General features: G+C 44.6%; 1 protein-coding gene and 1 long non-coding RNA gene across 2 annotated transcripts in view; one reads left to right on the plus strand and one right to left on the minus strand.

Moving 5' to 3' along the window:
- LOC128817456 (autism susceptibility gene 2 protein-like) overlaps positions 1-840 on the minus strand; it is a 357,230-nt gene extending 356,390 nt beyond the window's left edge. The window contains exon 1 of the mRNA XM_053995940.1: positions 493-840. Within this exon, the coding sequence (XP_053851915.1) occupies positions 493-783 (291 nt within the window). The 5' untranslated portion in view covers positions 784-840. The remainder of the gene's footprint in view (positions 1-492) is intronic.
- A 1,187-nt stretch (positions 841-2,027) lies between these two features.
- Positions 2,028-4,166, plus strand: LOC128817286 (uncharacterized). The gene is made up of 2 exons (XR_008440149.1): positions 2,028-2,623; positions 2,813-4,166. It is a non-coding gene; the product is annotated as an uncharacterized LOC128817286 (long non-coding RNA).
- Positions 4,167-18,067: the final 13,901 nt, after the last annotated feature.

Consider the following 18,067-nt stretch of genomic DNA (forward strand, 5'->3'; position numbering starts at 1 on the left):
GCCCGCCGCGGGGCCCACTCGTGACACGCCGGCAGGGAGCGCGGCAGGCCGGGCGCCCCCCGCCCGCGGCGGCGCCGCGAGCGCCCCGAGAAACACGCGCGGCCGCCGGCCCCGCGGACACGAGTGGGCGGCCCCGGCGGGCCACGGCGGCGCGAGAAAAGTTTGATCCGTGGGAGGGGAGGGGAAGCGCCGCCGGGGGACCGCGCACAACTCCCCGCTCCCCGCGCGGGGGGATGGCCCCGGCCCCGCCGCCCGCCGGCAGCGGCGCGCCGGGCTGCAGGTGTCGGCGGCAGGAGGGAGAAGGGAGGGCAGCGGGGCACCCCGGGGACGGGGAGGGGGCGGCGGGACCGCCCCCGCGGGCACCCCCGGCGGGCCGGCCCCGGGACCGGGGTCAGCGGCGGGGGGGGGGGGGGGTGTCCGGGGGGCGCCGCGGGGGCTCCCCCGCCGCTGCCCCCACACAATGAGGCGCACACAAAGCGCCGCCGCTCCTACCTCCAGCGCCTCGAAAGTGACGAAGCTGGACATCGCGAAACCGTCGATAATGTCCTCTTCGGCCGAGGAGGACTCCCGCCGCTTCCTCCGGGGGGGCCGCGGCCGGGACGGCGGCGGGGGCCCATTGTCTTCCTTCTCCGAGCCCGAGGAGGAGAGCGCGGCGGCCCCGGGGCCGGCGGCCCCGCCGGCGGCACAGCCGCGCCGCCCGCCTTTGGCTCGCCGCTCCCGGTCGCGCTGGGACCGCGATCGCCGCTTCTTCCGAAGCCCGTTGCATCGCGCCGGGCCATCCATGTCTCTCGCCGGCTCTCCCTCTCGCTCTCGTCCCCCCCCGCCCCACCGCAGCCACAAATCCGGCTCCCCCGGCGGAATAACGGGGGAGGGAGGGAGGGAGAGAGGGAAGGAGAAAGGGAGGGAGGAGAGGACAGCAAGGGGGTGGGGGGGGATGAAAGAATCCGAGTGCGGTTCCACCACCACCAGCAGCAAGCACCAAATGTAAGAGATTCCTATAAGCGAGCCAAGGAAAGTAATGGCTGATCTCAGGTCGCCTTTGTAAAAAAAAAAAAAAAAAAAAAAAAAAAAAAAAGCCACGGAGAGAAAGGGAAAAAAAAAAAAAAAAGCCTCACCAAGCAGGCAATAAATCAGAATAGCGGAATGCTTTGATCAAGGGGCTGGGAGGGCGAGGATCTTCGAAAGAGAGGAAAAAAGGTTGAGAAGAAGGGGGGAAAAAAATAAAGAAAGGAGACCCGCTGGAAGGAGGGAGCTGAGAGTATTTCCTTGCACAAAATTTATTTTCTTTCTTCCTTTCTTCCCCAACTAAAAGAAGTTCCGGGGGGGGAAAAAATATATATGTAGATGTACAGAACTCCCTTTCTGTCTGCGTGTGTGTGTGTGTGTGTGTGTGCAGGGAAGGGTGCAGCCTTCCCCTCCCCACCAACACGCACTCCTCTCCCCCTCCTCCTTTATCTCCCTGGATCAAACACAATAATAATAATAACGATGCATCCAGATGCAATTTTCTCAGGCACCGACCAGGGATGGACTCGGGAGTGGAGATCAGATCCCAGCCCGGCCCCTCCGAAAACAAAACCAAACAATACAAAGAAGAAAAAAAAAGGAAAAAGAGAAAAAGGGGAGGAAAAGAGAGCCCCAAAACACGCCCACCCACCCCAGCTATTAATACGGATCAATCATGGCAAATTCATCGTATTAATTGTGGCGGGGGGGGGGGGGGGGGGGGTGCTGGTGCTGGTGACAATAGATCCGAGCGGAGGGGAGGCGGCCCCCGGGAGCGGCGGCGGCCACAAGAGCCCGGCTGGCGGCCGGGGGCGCGGCGGTGCGGGCGCGGCGGGCTCGGTGCCGCCCGGGCGGGGCCGGTGCCGGTGCCGGGGGGCGCCCGCCGAGCCCCGCGCGGGGCGGTCGCGGTGTCGCCCCCAGCGGCCGCGCGGCCCCGCGCCGCTCACGTGACCGCCGCCCCGCCCGCGCCCCGCCCGGCGGCGCGCGAAATGCGGCGCCCCCGCCGCGCGAAATAAGTCTCGGGCATGCGCGGGGGGCCTGCGCGGTGGGGCGGGCGGCACGCGCTGTGACACCCCCTCACAGCGCCCCTCACAGCGCCCCTCACAGCCCGGCCCCGGCCCCGGCCCCGGCCCTCGAGCCGCGCAGGGATGTCCTCACGGGAACAGGCGTGGAGGGCGCGGAGTCTCCCTCTCTGGAGTCATTCCAAAGCCACCCGGACGCCTCCCTGGGTCACCTGCTCCGGGTGGCCCTGCCGTGGCAGGGGGTTGGACTGGATGATCTCCAGGCGTCCCTTCCAGCCCCTCTGTTCTCTGGTTCCGCGATTCTGTGTCCAGCCCTTGTCCCCCCTGCCCGGTCTCCTTCCCTCACAGCCCGGGGCTGCCTCAGGTGCTCGTCCCTCACGGCCTCGGCTGCTGCCGGGCGCTGCCCCGGCCCAGCCTTGTGGTGGGTTGTGCTCCTGCTGTCCCTGAGGGGAGCCCGCACCCCTCTGCCCCGGGATGGCGGCTGTGGCCACGGTGACCCTCCGACATGACTGGCGCAGATGTTGAGGCTGTGGGCAGAACAACTTGTGGCCGCCCACCTGCAGCTCACCTGTCCTTGGCTCTGCCCTTCCCGCGCTGTGAGTGGCCTTCCGCCTGTGTCAGCCCCATCTTCGTTGTCTCCCCTCTTCATGTTCCCACCTCCATCGTATAAGGGCGTATTGCCCGTGTCACCTCAGCACCAAGAGGGCTGTGGAAAGAACAAATTCGCTTTTTAAACTGGTTCTTATGGTCACCCTTCTCACCTGGTGCTTCTCTCTCCTGCCCAGGGGAACCTGCTGAGGGAATAGGCATGGAAGGAGAAGGGCATGTGGAGCTGTTTGGTCTGACTTTGGGGAGAAGGCATTGGGAGCAGAGCCCTGGGGGAATCGGGACATTTGCTAGGAAGAGAGAAGTAGAGAGGAAGAGCACGGAACAAGATGGAGAAGAAACCCCTGTGAAATCTCAATGTTCAGAATGGAGAAGAGGGGCTCTGGAAGCACAGCACTGGTTTTCTTCCATCTACCGGGTGATCGTGCTGTTCTATAGTTTGAAATATATTGGGGAAGATTGGAAGAGCAGGTAGAAAAAGAAAAATCATTTAATACTCCTCCACAAAGAACCTTCTGTACGAGAACCAAGTCTGTCTCCTGTAGCTGCTAATCATTCCTCCACTGAGATCCCCAGTAAGGGGAACACACGCAGGCTGAGTGTATTTTTCCAGTATTCTCCCTCTGGGCTGCTCTGACTCTCAGGGGATGAGGCTCTGCTTGACTGTATAATACCTTGTTTACTCTGTACCCTTAGGCCACCAATGGAGTAATTTTTTTAGTATGTTTTCTATGAATATTGAGTATGTGAAATAGTGGGAATCGGATACGCCCTCTGTATGCAGAAGGCAAGTGACACCTTTGCCACCTCTCTGCATCCCACATCTCCCGGACAGCACACAGTGACTTTTAGGCTGGTGTGAGCCAGAGGAGGAGGAAGCACAAAGCTGTCAGTAGCCCGAGAGTGTGAGAGCGGGTACCTCACAGAAGGCCACGCTGCCCATTGCAGAGGCACATGGCTAGTTTTTAAATATTCTCAGATATCAACCCAGATATCATCTCCTAATCTGACCTTAGATCTCCCTGTTCAGATTTTTTTTTGCTGTTTAACAAAAAAAATTTGTTAATTTCTCTATCTTACTTTGGGTTCTTTTGTCTCATAGCTGCCTGCCAGTTCTATACAATTTGACTATACGGAAGCTGCAGTTGTATTGCTGAAGTGTTACAATTTCTGTGTACAGCAAGCTCAAATATTACAAGATCTCAGTCTTCTGAAAAATATTAAGCTGTGCTGTGTCAAACAACTGTTACTTGTTGGGTTTTTTTGAAAATAACTGTGTAATTTTCAGGGCAAAGAAATTGATTATAGTTTCCTGCATATCCATCACCATTAAAGTGACTTAAGAGATCTGTAGTCAGATACATTTCTGTAGACATTCATTGCATGGCTGAAAGTCTGCTCAGTCTGTTTTCTTCTTGAATGCATGTATGTGGATAACAGACATGATACGTGATTCATTTTGCATTCTTTGCAGAAACAAATCCCCAGACTTGCATGTCTACGGAAAAAAATAAGATTAAAACCCATCCATCTAACTCATCCTCCATTGCAAAACATTTTTGTTCTGTGTAATACTTATGGCAAGCATAGAAACCACAGGTCACCTTCTTGGGTACAATACAGGTGAATTACCACTTTTCTGGGTCTGATCCAGCAGGAGCATTTCCACGAACCCTAATTGATTTGGGAGTACCAGACAGATCCTCAGGAAGTTCTTTCTCCAGTGCGCTCTTGCCTCCAGCTGAGTATTTCAAGTCATCTTAGCAGAAAGAATACCACAAACCTCCACGCACATTTGTTCTTAGGCTGCCTGTTAGCTTTCCTCTAGAAATACATCTTGCCTGGCATCTGGTGTGAGAAAACAGCACGCTTTTTCCCTTTTTTTTTTTTTTTTTTTTTTCTTAGGTTCTGGTACCTTGCTGAGTCACTGTTTTTGAGGTTAATGACTAGTGTACTCAACTGGATGCTCAGTAATTAACACCCACGGAAAGGGTACTTCTCCAGCATGTAATAACAGACCTATAATCTTCTGATTTGAGACAGATATCAAAAGCTTTCTCTTCCTAAATAACAAAGACAGAAAGGCTAACACAGACCAAAAGCAACAATTGCAATTGCCATGTCACCATTAGACATTGGAACAAAATAAAATTTGCAACTGTAAAAACACTAGAAGCCTGGCATACCTAAATGGAAAGGATATTTTGAACTAACTCGAATATCAGGAGATAATTCATTGCTTGAGGAAAAGGCAAGAACCTTGCTTCTAGCAAGAGTAACTTGCACTGTGCTTTGGCATTAAGCTCCAAAGACAGAATTTTTAAGTTCAGTCCACATAGGAATCTCAGCAGAGGCAAAAGTACCTTTCTGAGGTTATCATCCTTTTAGGAGATGGGTAGTTTGAAATAGCAGAGTGTCTGTCTTACAGACTATTATTTTTGTAGAAGGAGTTTGATCTGGGATCACAAAAAACCAAGAGAAATGGAGAAAAGAGCCTTTTTGTTATTGTTACCACCCCGCTCATACAGTGCATTTATAAGAATAGCAAATGATGAGAACCAAAACTCTAATACAAAATAAATGCCGGGGTGATTGTGTGGATGGCAGAGGAATTTAAAACAGTTCCATAAAACTAAACCAATTTTATCTGAATTGTATTGCTAATCAGAGAGGATTGTCTGGCTTCATAGCTAAGGGCTGCACCTGTTGTTTTAAAAGGTGTTTTCCTAGAAGGAGGTTGGAAACAGAAACAGTTATGGAAGAAGGAGCATCCAAAGTGAACCAACAAGGAAGAATAGAAACCTATGGCCTTTAAAAAACCCAGATAGCTCAAGACTAAAGATAAAGGCAGTACTAAAAGTAGTTAGTTGAAACCCAGGGGCAGGCAGGTTTCCAGAACAACCTCTAAAGAAAATACTCAGAGAAGAGACAATTGTTCCTTTCACAAATGAAGGAACTAACCCAGTCAGTGGAACTCACTGCCACAAGGCAGCTCTGAGGTCCAGAATAATGAGAACTCTCCAAGTAACCAGAATATTGGTTACAGAGTGGGTGAGGGGGATGTACATTTGAATGCCTTAGAACCTAAAACAGTTTCTAAAACAAAGCAGGAGACAGGAGATTGAACTGATGGATCATCAGCCTGATCCAATCTGCTGGATCAGGGCTGGCACGCATCTGAACCTGTGTTCACTTCTCTGTGAAGTGTGTTTTAGTTCCTGTGTTTGGAGCAATCTATCCTCACTGGTACCAGGAGATCAAGGGGCACATGAAAAAGTTGGTATATTAACTGGTCCTGAAAAAGTTGAAGTTCGGATTTTTGTAGCTGGTAGAAATAATTGTGTAATGGGCAGCTATTTCTTAAAAATAGCTTAGAGTTCAGGAAATCTGGGAACTGGCGGGGGGAGGAAAAGAAAAAGCTGGATGGCATCAGTGGAAGTACAAGTTTCCCCAGAAAAGATGAAAAACTAATTCATCTATGTTTCTTGTTTCTCTAGTTGGTTATAATACAACTCTGAAGTATCTATGACTAATTTTATCAGGGAAAAAAAAAAAAAAGAAAAATCAGAGCATGCAGTGGATAAGAACTTCAGAGTCTTGATTTATTCATTCTTGTGGATCTACAGTAATTTACAGCAGGGAAAAATGTGGTCCCTGGAGAACAGGTCAGTCATGAGCAATAAAGCTGTGTATGTTTATCATGTATGGCCAGATAAACTCAAGAATTTTTGGATCCTGCTGATTCCTTGGGATTTCTTAATAAATACCCTAAGCTGACTAAACCTGTTTTTCTAATTGCCTGGGATTCCCTATCCCACAGCCTGAACATTGGTGAATGGCAGCATTCATAATACAGGGTAAAGCAGGTGTCCCTGGGTTTCAGGAAGCTCCATTTGAAAACATGATTCCAAGTTCTGTGGATAGAAAAAAATACTGTATTGATTGTGAAACTGTAAAGGATGGTGATGAATGGCAAGATCAGAGTTTGTGTCATTGTGGGTGGAGTATTCTGAAGGGTTTGATGCTGCAGCCCTGTTTTACTGAATATCTAATATCCAAAATATCAAATAAATAGTACATTAATGAAATTTGGAGACCACGCTGGATTTGGAACGACCATGAATATTCACATTGGTGGAGGAACAAATAGAAGATTTTCACCAAGAACAAGATGAAAAAAAAAATAAAAATCATAGAATAGAATCACAAAATCATTAACATTATAAAAGATCTCCAAGATCCCTGGGTCCAACCTTACATCAATCACTGCCTTGTCAACCAGACCAGAGCACTGAGCAGCACGTTCAGTTGTTCCTTCAACACCTCCAGGGATAGTGAAGCCACCACCCTGCTGGGCAGCCCTTCCCAATGCCTGACCACCCTTTCTGAGAACTTATTCCTGAGAAAGGTAGTTAATTATATTCACTGTGGAAACAAAGCACCAACTGCAAATTACAGTTCTTCAGTTAGCATCTTATGAAGTGGACTGATCTTCTAGGGTGAAATTCTGACCTCAGTTACACGTAAATTAGAAAACTATTATTTTCTTCAGGAGATTCAGATGGGCTTACAATTTCATGATGGGATTTTTTTTTAATGTGACTTAGAGATTTAGGACCTGCCCTTTGGTCCCTTCAAAAATTGTTCACCAAAGCATATTGCTAAATAGGTAGCATGTCTCTGCCCTGAAAATTGGTCAGCTTTTATTACCAGAAAACACCAAGTGTTTATAATTTAGTGATGCTGAGTTCAGATTGCAGTATTGCATGCTGTACCAGTTCTGCTGATATGTCACAGGAAACAACCAATTTACATCTTTCCTTCTCTCCTACCTTCACCAAAAAGCATGTAAAAGAAACACAAGAATGCGTTTGTTCCACCATTTAAAATCAATGTTTATGAGAAACTATGTTTTGGCCCAACACAGGTTATGATATGGAGAGAACTACAGGAAATTTAATAGCCTGGGTTATCCAGAAGGTCAGACTACCTGATCCTGGTCTTTTCTGGTCTTTTAAGCCTACGAATAAATTAGAAACCTGATCTTTGAAAGTTTTAATTTCAGAGCAGTCTTTGTGAAAAGGGGTGGAGTAAAAGCCCTAATGAATTACATCCTCCTCCAACATTCATTTTTCTCCCTGAGAAACGGTTTCTTTTGAAAAACAGGGTTTAGGTCCCCATCTTCTAAATTACAAAAAAATTATATCTCTTTATGTCTTACACTGTACTGTGTGCCAGCACAGCAATTATTAAAGCATTTTTATTGATATTACACAGCTCTCTATGAAATGTGAATTAAATTTATCATGAAAATTGATTTTTAATGACAACTCAAGTTTACATTTCTGAAGTTCATACTTTTCCACTATTTTTCATTTGCACTAGAGCAGTACAGCTACAATACCTTTATTTGTCAGAAATTGATTAGGAAATATCCTGTAGTTTACTCACATTTATCAGTGTGATTCTGCTGATAAAAACAATGAAGTTTTCTGTTGGAGTTCATCTGCAAAGATCAGAAGTGAGCTAAGTGGTCCAAGTCTGCACACCCAAGTACCTGAAGTCCCTCATCTGCACTTAGGCATTTATAAGACTGTCTTGATTTTTAAAGCTGTTGAATGGGTTCAGCTTTCATTCTGGTTTTATGAGAATTATGGGACACCCATCCCTGGAATCAATCTGTCATCCTCTCCTCTTTTTCCTTCTATATTATCTTTCCTTATTACTAATGACATGCTGAATGTAACTTCTGGATTAGCAGCCTGAACATGGCCCTGGATGCTAACCCAGTTACACTGCAGGGAATGCTGCTTTTTAATCTTCCTGGTTCTTCAGCTGCTCCCGATGGAAAGGGAGAGAGAATTTTCTGGGATTGTTGTATTGGTGTGTTTTGATGAAAACAGTTGTCTGACACAGAACATGCAGGAGCAGAGTCTGGGCTCACAGCATGACTAGGTGTCCTCTGGCCTTAAATAATCTCAGGACAGAAAAGTACAATGTGAAATCAAATGCAATTATTGACTACTCCAAACAACATTACACCAACTGAGCATCAAGTGTGCTTAGTGCTCAGGTAGCTTTCAGAAGGAAATTAGGGCTGTATTAATGTAAGTTACTGAGGATAAAACCCTCAGCTTGGCAAAAATGTCACTTGTGCATCTCCAGTATTGTTGTATTTCTCACTTACGCATCTCCAGAATCATCGTATTTCTGTAAGACATATCAGTGCAGGAGTTGGGGGGAGGCTTGGCTTGTTTTTCATTGGCTGATGGGGGAAGGATTATTGTTTGCTGTTAAAAATGATCCCAAGCAAACTTTTACAAGGTCTTCTGTAACTAATAAAACCTGAGTCTCTAAAATGTACCACAACTCAAGTTGTTGTTTAGAGATAATTCTCTTAGATCCAGATGCTTCCATCTGAAAGAGCCATGCAGAGAAAAGAAGAAGGGAGAAGGAAATTTGTTGGAAAGTCCCAGAAAGCAAAGGGAGAAGAAATATGCAATTTCTCTCATTTTAACACATCATGTGCTGAACTTGGGCACTGAGGAAGTCACCTGGCCAGTGTGCTTACCTGTGCTGAGAGCTGGGAGGAGGATAGTCCTGTCCTGGCTGGGTGGGGTACTGACACATTGGAATCTCTTCTGGAAGGTGATCTCAGACACAGTAAGTCTATCTTGTTCTTGGTATAATCTCTGTAACAGTGAATACATGATCATAGGTGTGTGTGGAAGTGCCTAGGAAGAGCCTGTCTTTACAGGAGTGCCCTGAGATTCAGGCAGAGGATTTTGATCATCCTCAGCTAGTTTGGCATATTCTGTAGATATAAAGGGCAGTAAAGTCCTTTCCTCTGTGGAATATATTGTGTATTTCCAGCCATTTTTTCACCTCTTCCTACACTCAGACCCAAAGGCATGTTCATGAGCAAATGATGAGACAAGGGGTGGAGGCATTTTCTCACAGTCCTGCAAGATGTGGTATTGCTGCTGCTCCTACAATGATGCAGCATCTCCCTCCAGGGAGGAATGAACATATTTTCCTGCCCTCCCATCTCTTGGGTTTTTAATCTCATTTTTTCCAATCTTTATGCCCTTCTACCTGGGCTCTGTTGCATCTTGTTCATGACCACTCGACTTTGCACTTTGTTCTGGAGAAATGGAGATTTCAGCCATCTCTGGAAAAGCAAGTTTGTTTGTTTGTAAGCAATAAATCATGACTGGCAGCCTTGTGTCATGGGACACCAAATCCTTCTAACTATTCAAGATAACTGGAAATCTAAGGCACCTTTAAAAATCCCGGAATGGTTTGGGTTGGAAATGACTGTAAAACTTACCTTGTTCCACCCCCTGCCATGGGCAGGGACACCTTCCACTATCCCAGGCTGCTCCAAGCCCATCCACCTGGCCTTGGACACTGCCAGGGATCCAGGGGCAGCCACAGCTTCTCTGGGTAACCTGTGCCCAACCTACAGATCTGAAAATATTCTGCAGATAGTGTACAAGCAGCCTTGATATTTACAGAACTTCACTGATAATGTTTCATTGTTTGCTTGCCCAAATCTAAAATATCCCATCAGCAGACACTGTATATATTCTGTTCTGAAAAGGCAATCCCTTTTTATCTTCCATGAATTTGAAAATACACCATGCTCCTTGAACAGAAAATAAAAATAATAATGAGGCAGGCACAAGCAGTATAAATCAATATAGCACTATTGATGTCAACAGAGCTATGCAAATATATACTCACTGAGGATGACACATAAAATCAAGCCCTAACTTTATATGGAAAAAGATAGAAACTACAGCAGCAGTATTAACTACAGTTTCCAGCTATGCTCAAAATGGATTTTGGAATAAGTCATAGTTGTAATAAGTAATTTGAGAGGGTTGTGAATTCTTCTGTGAGCTTGTTGCATCAGGAGACAGAAGAAAAATCAAAGCACAGGCTTGCAAGTAATATTCCCCCCTGATATTAACAATAAAACTGTAACACTTCTTGGTTTTAAATAACAATTCTAACCAGGTTTTTCAGGTTGTTGTAAATTCTGCTGTGCCCCAAAGAGTCAGGGTTGCAAAGTGCCATAAGAGAAGCCACTACAGGTAAGTGATTTGCATCAGCATTGGTCAGCTTTAGAGTTTTACGGAAAACATCATTATTACAGAAATAATTTCTGGCTGCAATGAGCATTGTGGTCATACTGCAGGGGAAGTTCCCAGTGAGGGGATAAAGATCCTAAAGACTAAACACCAAACATACCAGTGTCATTAGTGCATTGCTACTCTTCTTAGCAGAAGAAGATGTTGGATTCACACAAAGCTGTGGTGGTGACAGAACAATAAATCTTTTCATTAAGCTGCCAGTCCAACACTAGTTTACCAGCACAAGACTTACCATATGTGTGAAGCCTCTCTGTGATCTGATGAGCTCCTCCTAACTCTGAGGTTCTCTACTGTCAGAACTGACCACAGAAATGAGTAAACAAAGGGTAAATAAAGCAAAGAACACAAGAAAGATTAGTTAATAAATCAACATCTTAGAAATTAATGCATGCACCTACCCCAGAAGTTCATGTAACAAAACTTGTATGAGTTAAATATTCACCTAGTATTCATTTCACAGATGGAATTACACCTCATGCACATTAACAGAGATAATTACTGCAACACTAAGATCAGCTTGGCTCCTGTATCCTAAAAAGAACAAAAAAGAAAAAAAAAATCATTGCTGCAGCAAATTGTAGAAGTGTTAAAAGGCTCAAAAGGGTGTTCAACTAGTAGAGAATTTTAAGTAAAGCTAATAAAACATGGCCACTTCATTATTCATTCATGAGAAAAGGCTGAGTTCAGACACTGTGTTTCAGTGGAGAAGCTGCTCTATAATATCCTGTCTCTTGTTCATCATTCCCAGAATCTCCATACACATCTTGTTTGTGTAGCAATTCTTTCAGTGCACTGAAGATCAACCAGCCCAGGGAAGTCAAAGAAGAAATCCCCACTGTTTTAATAGACTTTAAATCCAGTCTTGATCACCATCTTCCCAATTCTGGGATGGAGCACTGCACAGCAAAGAACCTCATGCTGACAGCATTCTGCTTTCCAGGGAATAACCTCTCCCTTGTTTCCCTGAATACTTACAAAAATCCTGGATCTGCTCCTCATGGGTTCCGTTGCAAGATTCTCTTTGCCTTTAATTTGCAGCAGGACTGGAAGATCAGATGAAAAGACATATCAGGAGATTTATGATCCGTTTTCTGGCTCTGGTTCTGATACATGTTGTGAATAATGGTGTGCAAATTACTCCAGTCATTTGTTCTTCACTCAGATGGTCATGGAAACAGGGATGGAATTAATTTCCCTGTTTGCACAGTGCCGTGACACCACTCACAAGAGCACAGGTGAGCCAAGGCTGTGACTCTGAGGATAGGCTGCCTCAGGCATGGAGGGCTACACTGAGCAGAGGCTTCCAGAGTCAAACAATTTAGATACAATCTGTGGGAATTTTCATAGGCATCCAGATCCCCAAGACAAGTTTAAAACATCATCAGTCATAATCACTCCAGTATTTTGCCCCAGTCATCTTCTCATGCATAGCCAGTTCACCACTTTCTCTTTGCATTCTTCCTGCCTCTTTTCAGGCAGAACCCTTTGAGTGTAACCTCCTGTCATATGAGGAAAACACCAAATAGTTAAATAAACAAGGAGCATCAGGGTCCATTGAAGAAAGAGTTTGGTTGGGCAGAAACTAGTTTATAATTTTACTGATCTGATGCACCTTATTTTCATCTTCTTCTTTTACGGTCAGAGTGTTGTTGCCTTTTAAAATTCAATCCCTTGATTTGACATTTTCTTCTGTCCTCCATGCCACTTGCTAAAATTACTCTTTCACTTTCCAATGCAGCTTTTTTTTTTTTTTCCTGGACTGAAATTTACTTGTAATTTCTCAGAAAAAAAAAAATCCCTGTTAAAAAACAAATGTCACTGATAATTGAAGGGGAAAGGGGAGGAAAACAGGAGAGGGAGGATTATTGCTTGTAAGGGCACAGTTGAGGTAATAAAGGAAAACAGCAAGTTCCAGCTGTAAGGGTTGCTCAGATGTCTCCAACACCAGACAGAGGGGATCATGACCCCCTTGAGGTGGATGTACTTGTGCAAGCAGTGGTTCTTGCTTGGGGATATTGCTTCTGTAGTCTGTCTCAAATCAAATAATAGCAGCAATAACTTAATCAAAAGCAAATATGGACCATTAGCTCGTGAAAGAATGGTATATAGACCTTTACAGCACACCTTAGAAAGTTACAGTAGTAGGTGGATCAAGGACCAGCCTTTGAAGGTCCCTTTCACAGAAGAGCTGTGTCCCAGCCCTGGGGCACCACAGAACCACAGAACAAATTAGGTTGGTAGAGACCTTTAAGATCATTCAGTCCAGCTGTTACACACTCACAGAATCACAGAACCCCAGAATGGCTTGGGTTGGAAAGGAACTTAAAGACCATCTCCTTCCACCCCCTGCCATGGACAGGGACACCTTCCACGGTCCCAGGCTGCTCCAACTGGCCTTGGACACTTGCAGGGATCCAGGGGCAGCCACAGCTGCTCTGGGCACCCTGTGCCAGGGCCTGCCCATCAACCAATGGCTGGTACTACATGCACTGAATTTCTCTGGGAACACCCCAGCAAACCAGAGTATGGAAATGCGAGACACACTTCCAGTAGGAAACACCATTTCTAACATCGTAACTTAACAGGGCTTTGTTATTTCAGCCACCTGCAAAATCAGAACGTGACTCAGTAACCTGACAATGTTATCTTGTCAAGATCCCAATTTGTTGACTGTTGGAGGTTTTTTTTCTTCTGTTTTCTATCTGCTTTTGGTTTATCCTCAATTCTCTTTTTGTTTCCCTGTGTATTGATTTGCAATTTTCCTTTCTGCTTTTCACATTTCACACACTTAGATTGCAGAGATTTGGCTTCTTTTCTTCCTTCACTGGTATTTAATACGTGCATTTATCTCCATGCTTAAGCATGTGGAGTCTCAATATCTTATCAGCTTCTCAGAACTCCCACCAAGACTCTTCTTTTGTTTTTGCTTGGGTCACACTAATGGTGTTCTAGCAGCTAAATGTTGGGACCTCTTTTCAACTAAAATTAATCAAACAAAAAAGCAGAGCTACAGGGGTTCCTTTGATAACTCCTCTGGTCTTTAAGCAAGTTCACAGGCTCAGAGATTACAGCCATATTTATAGCACTGCTGAAGAAATGTTAGGGGTTTTAGCAGAAAGTCTTATTCCTTTATTTATTATTAATATATTAACATAAAGGGAAGTATAAATGCAGGAGTGTGAAATACGATTGTCACTGGGCTCAGCATTTCAAATGGATGCAATATTCATGGGCAACAGCTCAGAAAAGAGAGGGTGCAGCTGTCTCCAGGCCTAGGGTTTAACACAGAGCAGCTGGGCTCGCACAGGCCTTTCCATGCAGCAAACTTTGAGCTGCTCTCCAGATGCTTCATGAGCAATGTCAGCTTCTGGCACAGCATTTTTTGGGACTGTGGGACACTGCCCACCCTTCTGTGTCTGTCTTGCCCTCAGCCATGGGCATGAATTGCAGCCCAGAAGGGAAGGCATCACAGCCCCTCTGCACAGTGCCTCCCAAGGGGCTAAATGGTGTTTGTGGTGTCCTCCAGTGCAGCTTGTACCCAGCACCACAGCTGGAAGGGAAAATGTACCTCCTCTTCCACCCAGGATGGCAGTCAGGAAGCTGCTGTACGCTGTGAGGAATGTAGTACCAAGCATTTAAAACAAGCTTATGGTAAAAGCTAATCTACATCCATTTAACTTTGCTGCCATGAGAAATCCCATTTCGTAGAATCCCAGACTGGTTTGATTGGGAGGGACCTTAAAGATCATCCCACTCCACCCCCTGCCATGGGTAGGGACACCTTCCACTAGGAACCTATGCTCCAAACCCTGTCCAACTTATCCTTAAGCACTTCCAGGGATTTCAGTATTTGAATCTATGTGATTAATCTGAAGCAAAATTTTCAGTGTACAAATTGGCATGGGCTGGACCTACAGTCCAGGCTGAATTATTGGAGGTGTTCAAGAAACAATGGGATGTTTCTTTTTCAATTGGAATAACTGGATGTAGCACTCGGTGCTCTGGTCTGGTTGACAAGGTGGAGATTGGTCAAAGGCTGGACTTAATGACCCTTGGAGGTCTTTTCCAATCCAAATGAGTCTGTGCTTCTATGATTCTATGATCCCCTCATTGCAGTAAGAAGAAAAAGTCCATCAGAAAGACTGATGCTTTCTTTGCTTAAAGACTGTGAGTGGCTGAGGTATCTCTTAGATTGCTGTGACCTCAGGAGAAGCATGAGTTTTATCCAGTCTTGTTTTGGTCCTTTTATAATCATAAGTTGTTACTTTTTTCAACACCTTCATTTAGTCATTCTGATAGTTTCAACTAAAAATGAAACAGGCAGTTTCAATGAGATCTTGGCTTTGTAGACTAGGATATGATTGGCTCTTACCTCAAATATTTGTTGTCCAACTCCAGTATTTCTAGGATGACAGCAGCTGAAGACAAGTGGCTGTTCAGTAATCTCAGCTTTTAAATAATAATAGGAAAAAGACATTAGCCTTCAGCATTTTGAAAAATAGTTCTACAAGCCTCTCATATGTAGTATACGAATCACATCCTTTCACAATCAGTTGTTCAGTAACATAGTTTTCATAAATCAGCCTGTAATTTTTCTGGTTGTTGCCTTGATTTTAGAAAATTTGGATTTCAGAGTTTTGAGCGTATGAAATATCTCTATCAGTAATTACTGAAAAACCATTTTTTTAAAGACTGATTTTTGAAATGGATATGAAATCAATTTACCTATGTCGAGTCTCAGAAAATTAATCCTTTGTTCACAGAGTTAGTAGAAAATTTGGGGAGGATTTGCTGTGCTCATCATACAAATGAGAGTTAATAGCTGTTTTAAGCACAGTGCAGAGCTGCAGAAGATCCTGAAGATCTGTATTACAAAGAGGTTTGGGTCAAACAACGTGAATTATTATGTTAGGGTTTTTTTTTTGTTTTTTTTTTTTTCTTTTTCATTATTCAAATCCTCATAGGCAGTATGAGATGTTGCATTTTGCCAGGAAGCTCTTTCAGAAACACTTCAGCCATTGCTCTCCATGGAAGGAGCTGTTGTTTTCTAGGAGCAATTCTCCATCAGTGGGGTGTAAACACAGCTCCAGCTTTGGAAGATTGGCTACACTAAGATTGTGAATAACAAAGTTTTCACAAGAGGATTTATTGACTGATTAATCATTTTTTTCCCAGAGTAGAAAAGATTATTCTGCCCAATTTTATCTTGAAGAAAACCAGGAAATCTCTCTCATACAAATCTAGAACACCCCTTTTTGTCAGTGTGTGGGAGCACTGGGAACACTGCCACTGCCTCTGCAGTTCACAGTACTTCTGGAGAGCTTCAGCAGAGAAACTTTTTTCCTCCAAAGAGCTGGATTCTCCTGAGGAGACAAGCTGATCCTTCCAGAGCTTGGGAGTGATATAACAGTGGGAATAAATGAGCAAAAATGACAAACCTTGAAACAACCAAAATCTGGAGAAAGTCAAGACTGGACTTTTGTTGATGTCATAAGCAATAATGATGTAAAAATGAAGAGCCAGTGGCAATATAACAAGACCAAAATAATCTCCAAGCACAATACTGTACATTTTAGACAATCAAAATTACAACCCATGGGAGTACAAGATTAATTAAACTGTGACAGAAGACAGTATTTTCAAAATTGAGTGAGATTATATACTTTGAAGAATCCTGAATGATATAAATGACATCAAATTTGGGAATGCCAGCTCTTTCAGATTTATTGATCTGCAATGTCAATCTCTCTACTTGCTTTACTTAACTGGCCATGCTGTCTGCCTGTAGACAAAAAAAAAAAAAAAAAAAAAAAGAATAAGGCAAAAAACAAGTGGTTCATAAAGGATACCCAAGTTGAACAGGGCTGTGTTTTCTCCTCTTCTGCCCTTTCTCTGATATCCCTTCCCTCCCCCTCAAGCTCTGTTTCTCACTAGGGGTTGATGAAGGCCTGTCTGTGGTTTTTTTGGGGGGTTTTTTTTGGGGGTGTTTTTTTTTTTTTGTTGTTTTTTTGTTTTTGTTTTTGTTTTTTTTTTTTTTTGTTATTGTTACAGTTTTATTAGGAGCTCAGTTCCTCCAATATCAGAAATTCTGTGATAGCTGGAGAATAAGTTAAATGTGACCCTACATAAAATAAGAGACTTGAGTAACTACAATAGGAAGATATTTACAATCTGAGTGTGTAAAGCTTTGTGGTGATGTTTTTTGTTGACACTTAATTGCACTTCTGTGTAGTGCAATTTCCTGTATTTTCCTGTATTAAACCTTCACCTAGCTTCTCCCTTTTGGACTGGAGGAGTAGGATAGTGCATTTCTTGAGATACCCCACTGAGGAATTAACATGTGAATGGTTTGACTGAATCACTGGAGCCCGGGGAAAAGTCTGGGGACAGAAATCCCAGATGATGGGACAAGGTGGGAGCTGTAATCACCCAGGCCTGCAGAAAAGTAACTGCAGAGACAACAGCAAGTCAGGGCAAATTGTCCTCACATCCCACCTGGAAGGTTTCACTCAATGAGTTTACTCTCAGCTCTCAGTAAGGATGCCGTAACACTTCTAGTAAAAACAGAACAGATCTTTACCTTTTAAAAAAGAGGTTCCCTCACCCATCTTCTCCTTCCATCACCCTTTAAAGAGCTGTCAAGCAGCAGACTTTATTTTTGCTGAATCCAAGTTTAGAGTGTGAAGAAACAAACCAACCAGGGACACATTTAAGAGAGACTCCACATTTTCTGCACGGTGCACAGGCAAACCAAACTCCCTCTGAACACCTACATGCACCACCATCTTTTCTTCCTACCCCTCTCTGCGCTGAGTGTCACCTGAAGCAGTTCTGTTCGGGCAATAGAGAAAATAAAACAATATTAAATATAATAAATTAATAAAGCACCATGTCAATAAATGTCAGTAAAGTACCATGTGGCTTCCTCCATTCCATGGGCCAGATTCCCACAGAGATTCTCCTTGCAGGGACAGAGTGGGTGCCTCATTCTTCTTGCTGTCCACTCCCTCCCTCTCCTCCTTATCAGAGCAGGTGTTCCAGGGCTGCAAACACTCTGTTTTACATGTGCACAGTAGCAAGTACAGTGCAATTCCTGCCCTCAGGCACTCACACAAAACAAATCTTAAAAGGAGTATCATGGTTTTGCCTCTCCATATGGCTTTGTGTGGAACGTGGCTGGCTCTGGGCTCTGCTTGGCCACAACCATCTTCCCTGTACAAACAAGCCAGAGGGAAGCAAGCCCACAGGAGCTTTAGGAGTGGGTAAGGAGAAGGA

The sequence above is a fragment of the Vidua macroura genome, chromosome 20 (assembly GCF_024509145.1).
Source record: "Vidua macroura isolate BioBank_ID:100142 chromosome 20, ASM2450914v1, whole genome shotgun sequence".
Lineage (NCBI taxonomy): Eukaryota > Metazoa > Chordata > Aves > Passeriformes > Viduidae > Vidua > Vidua macroura.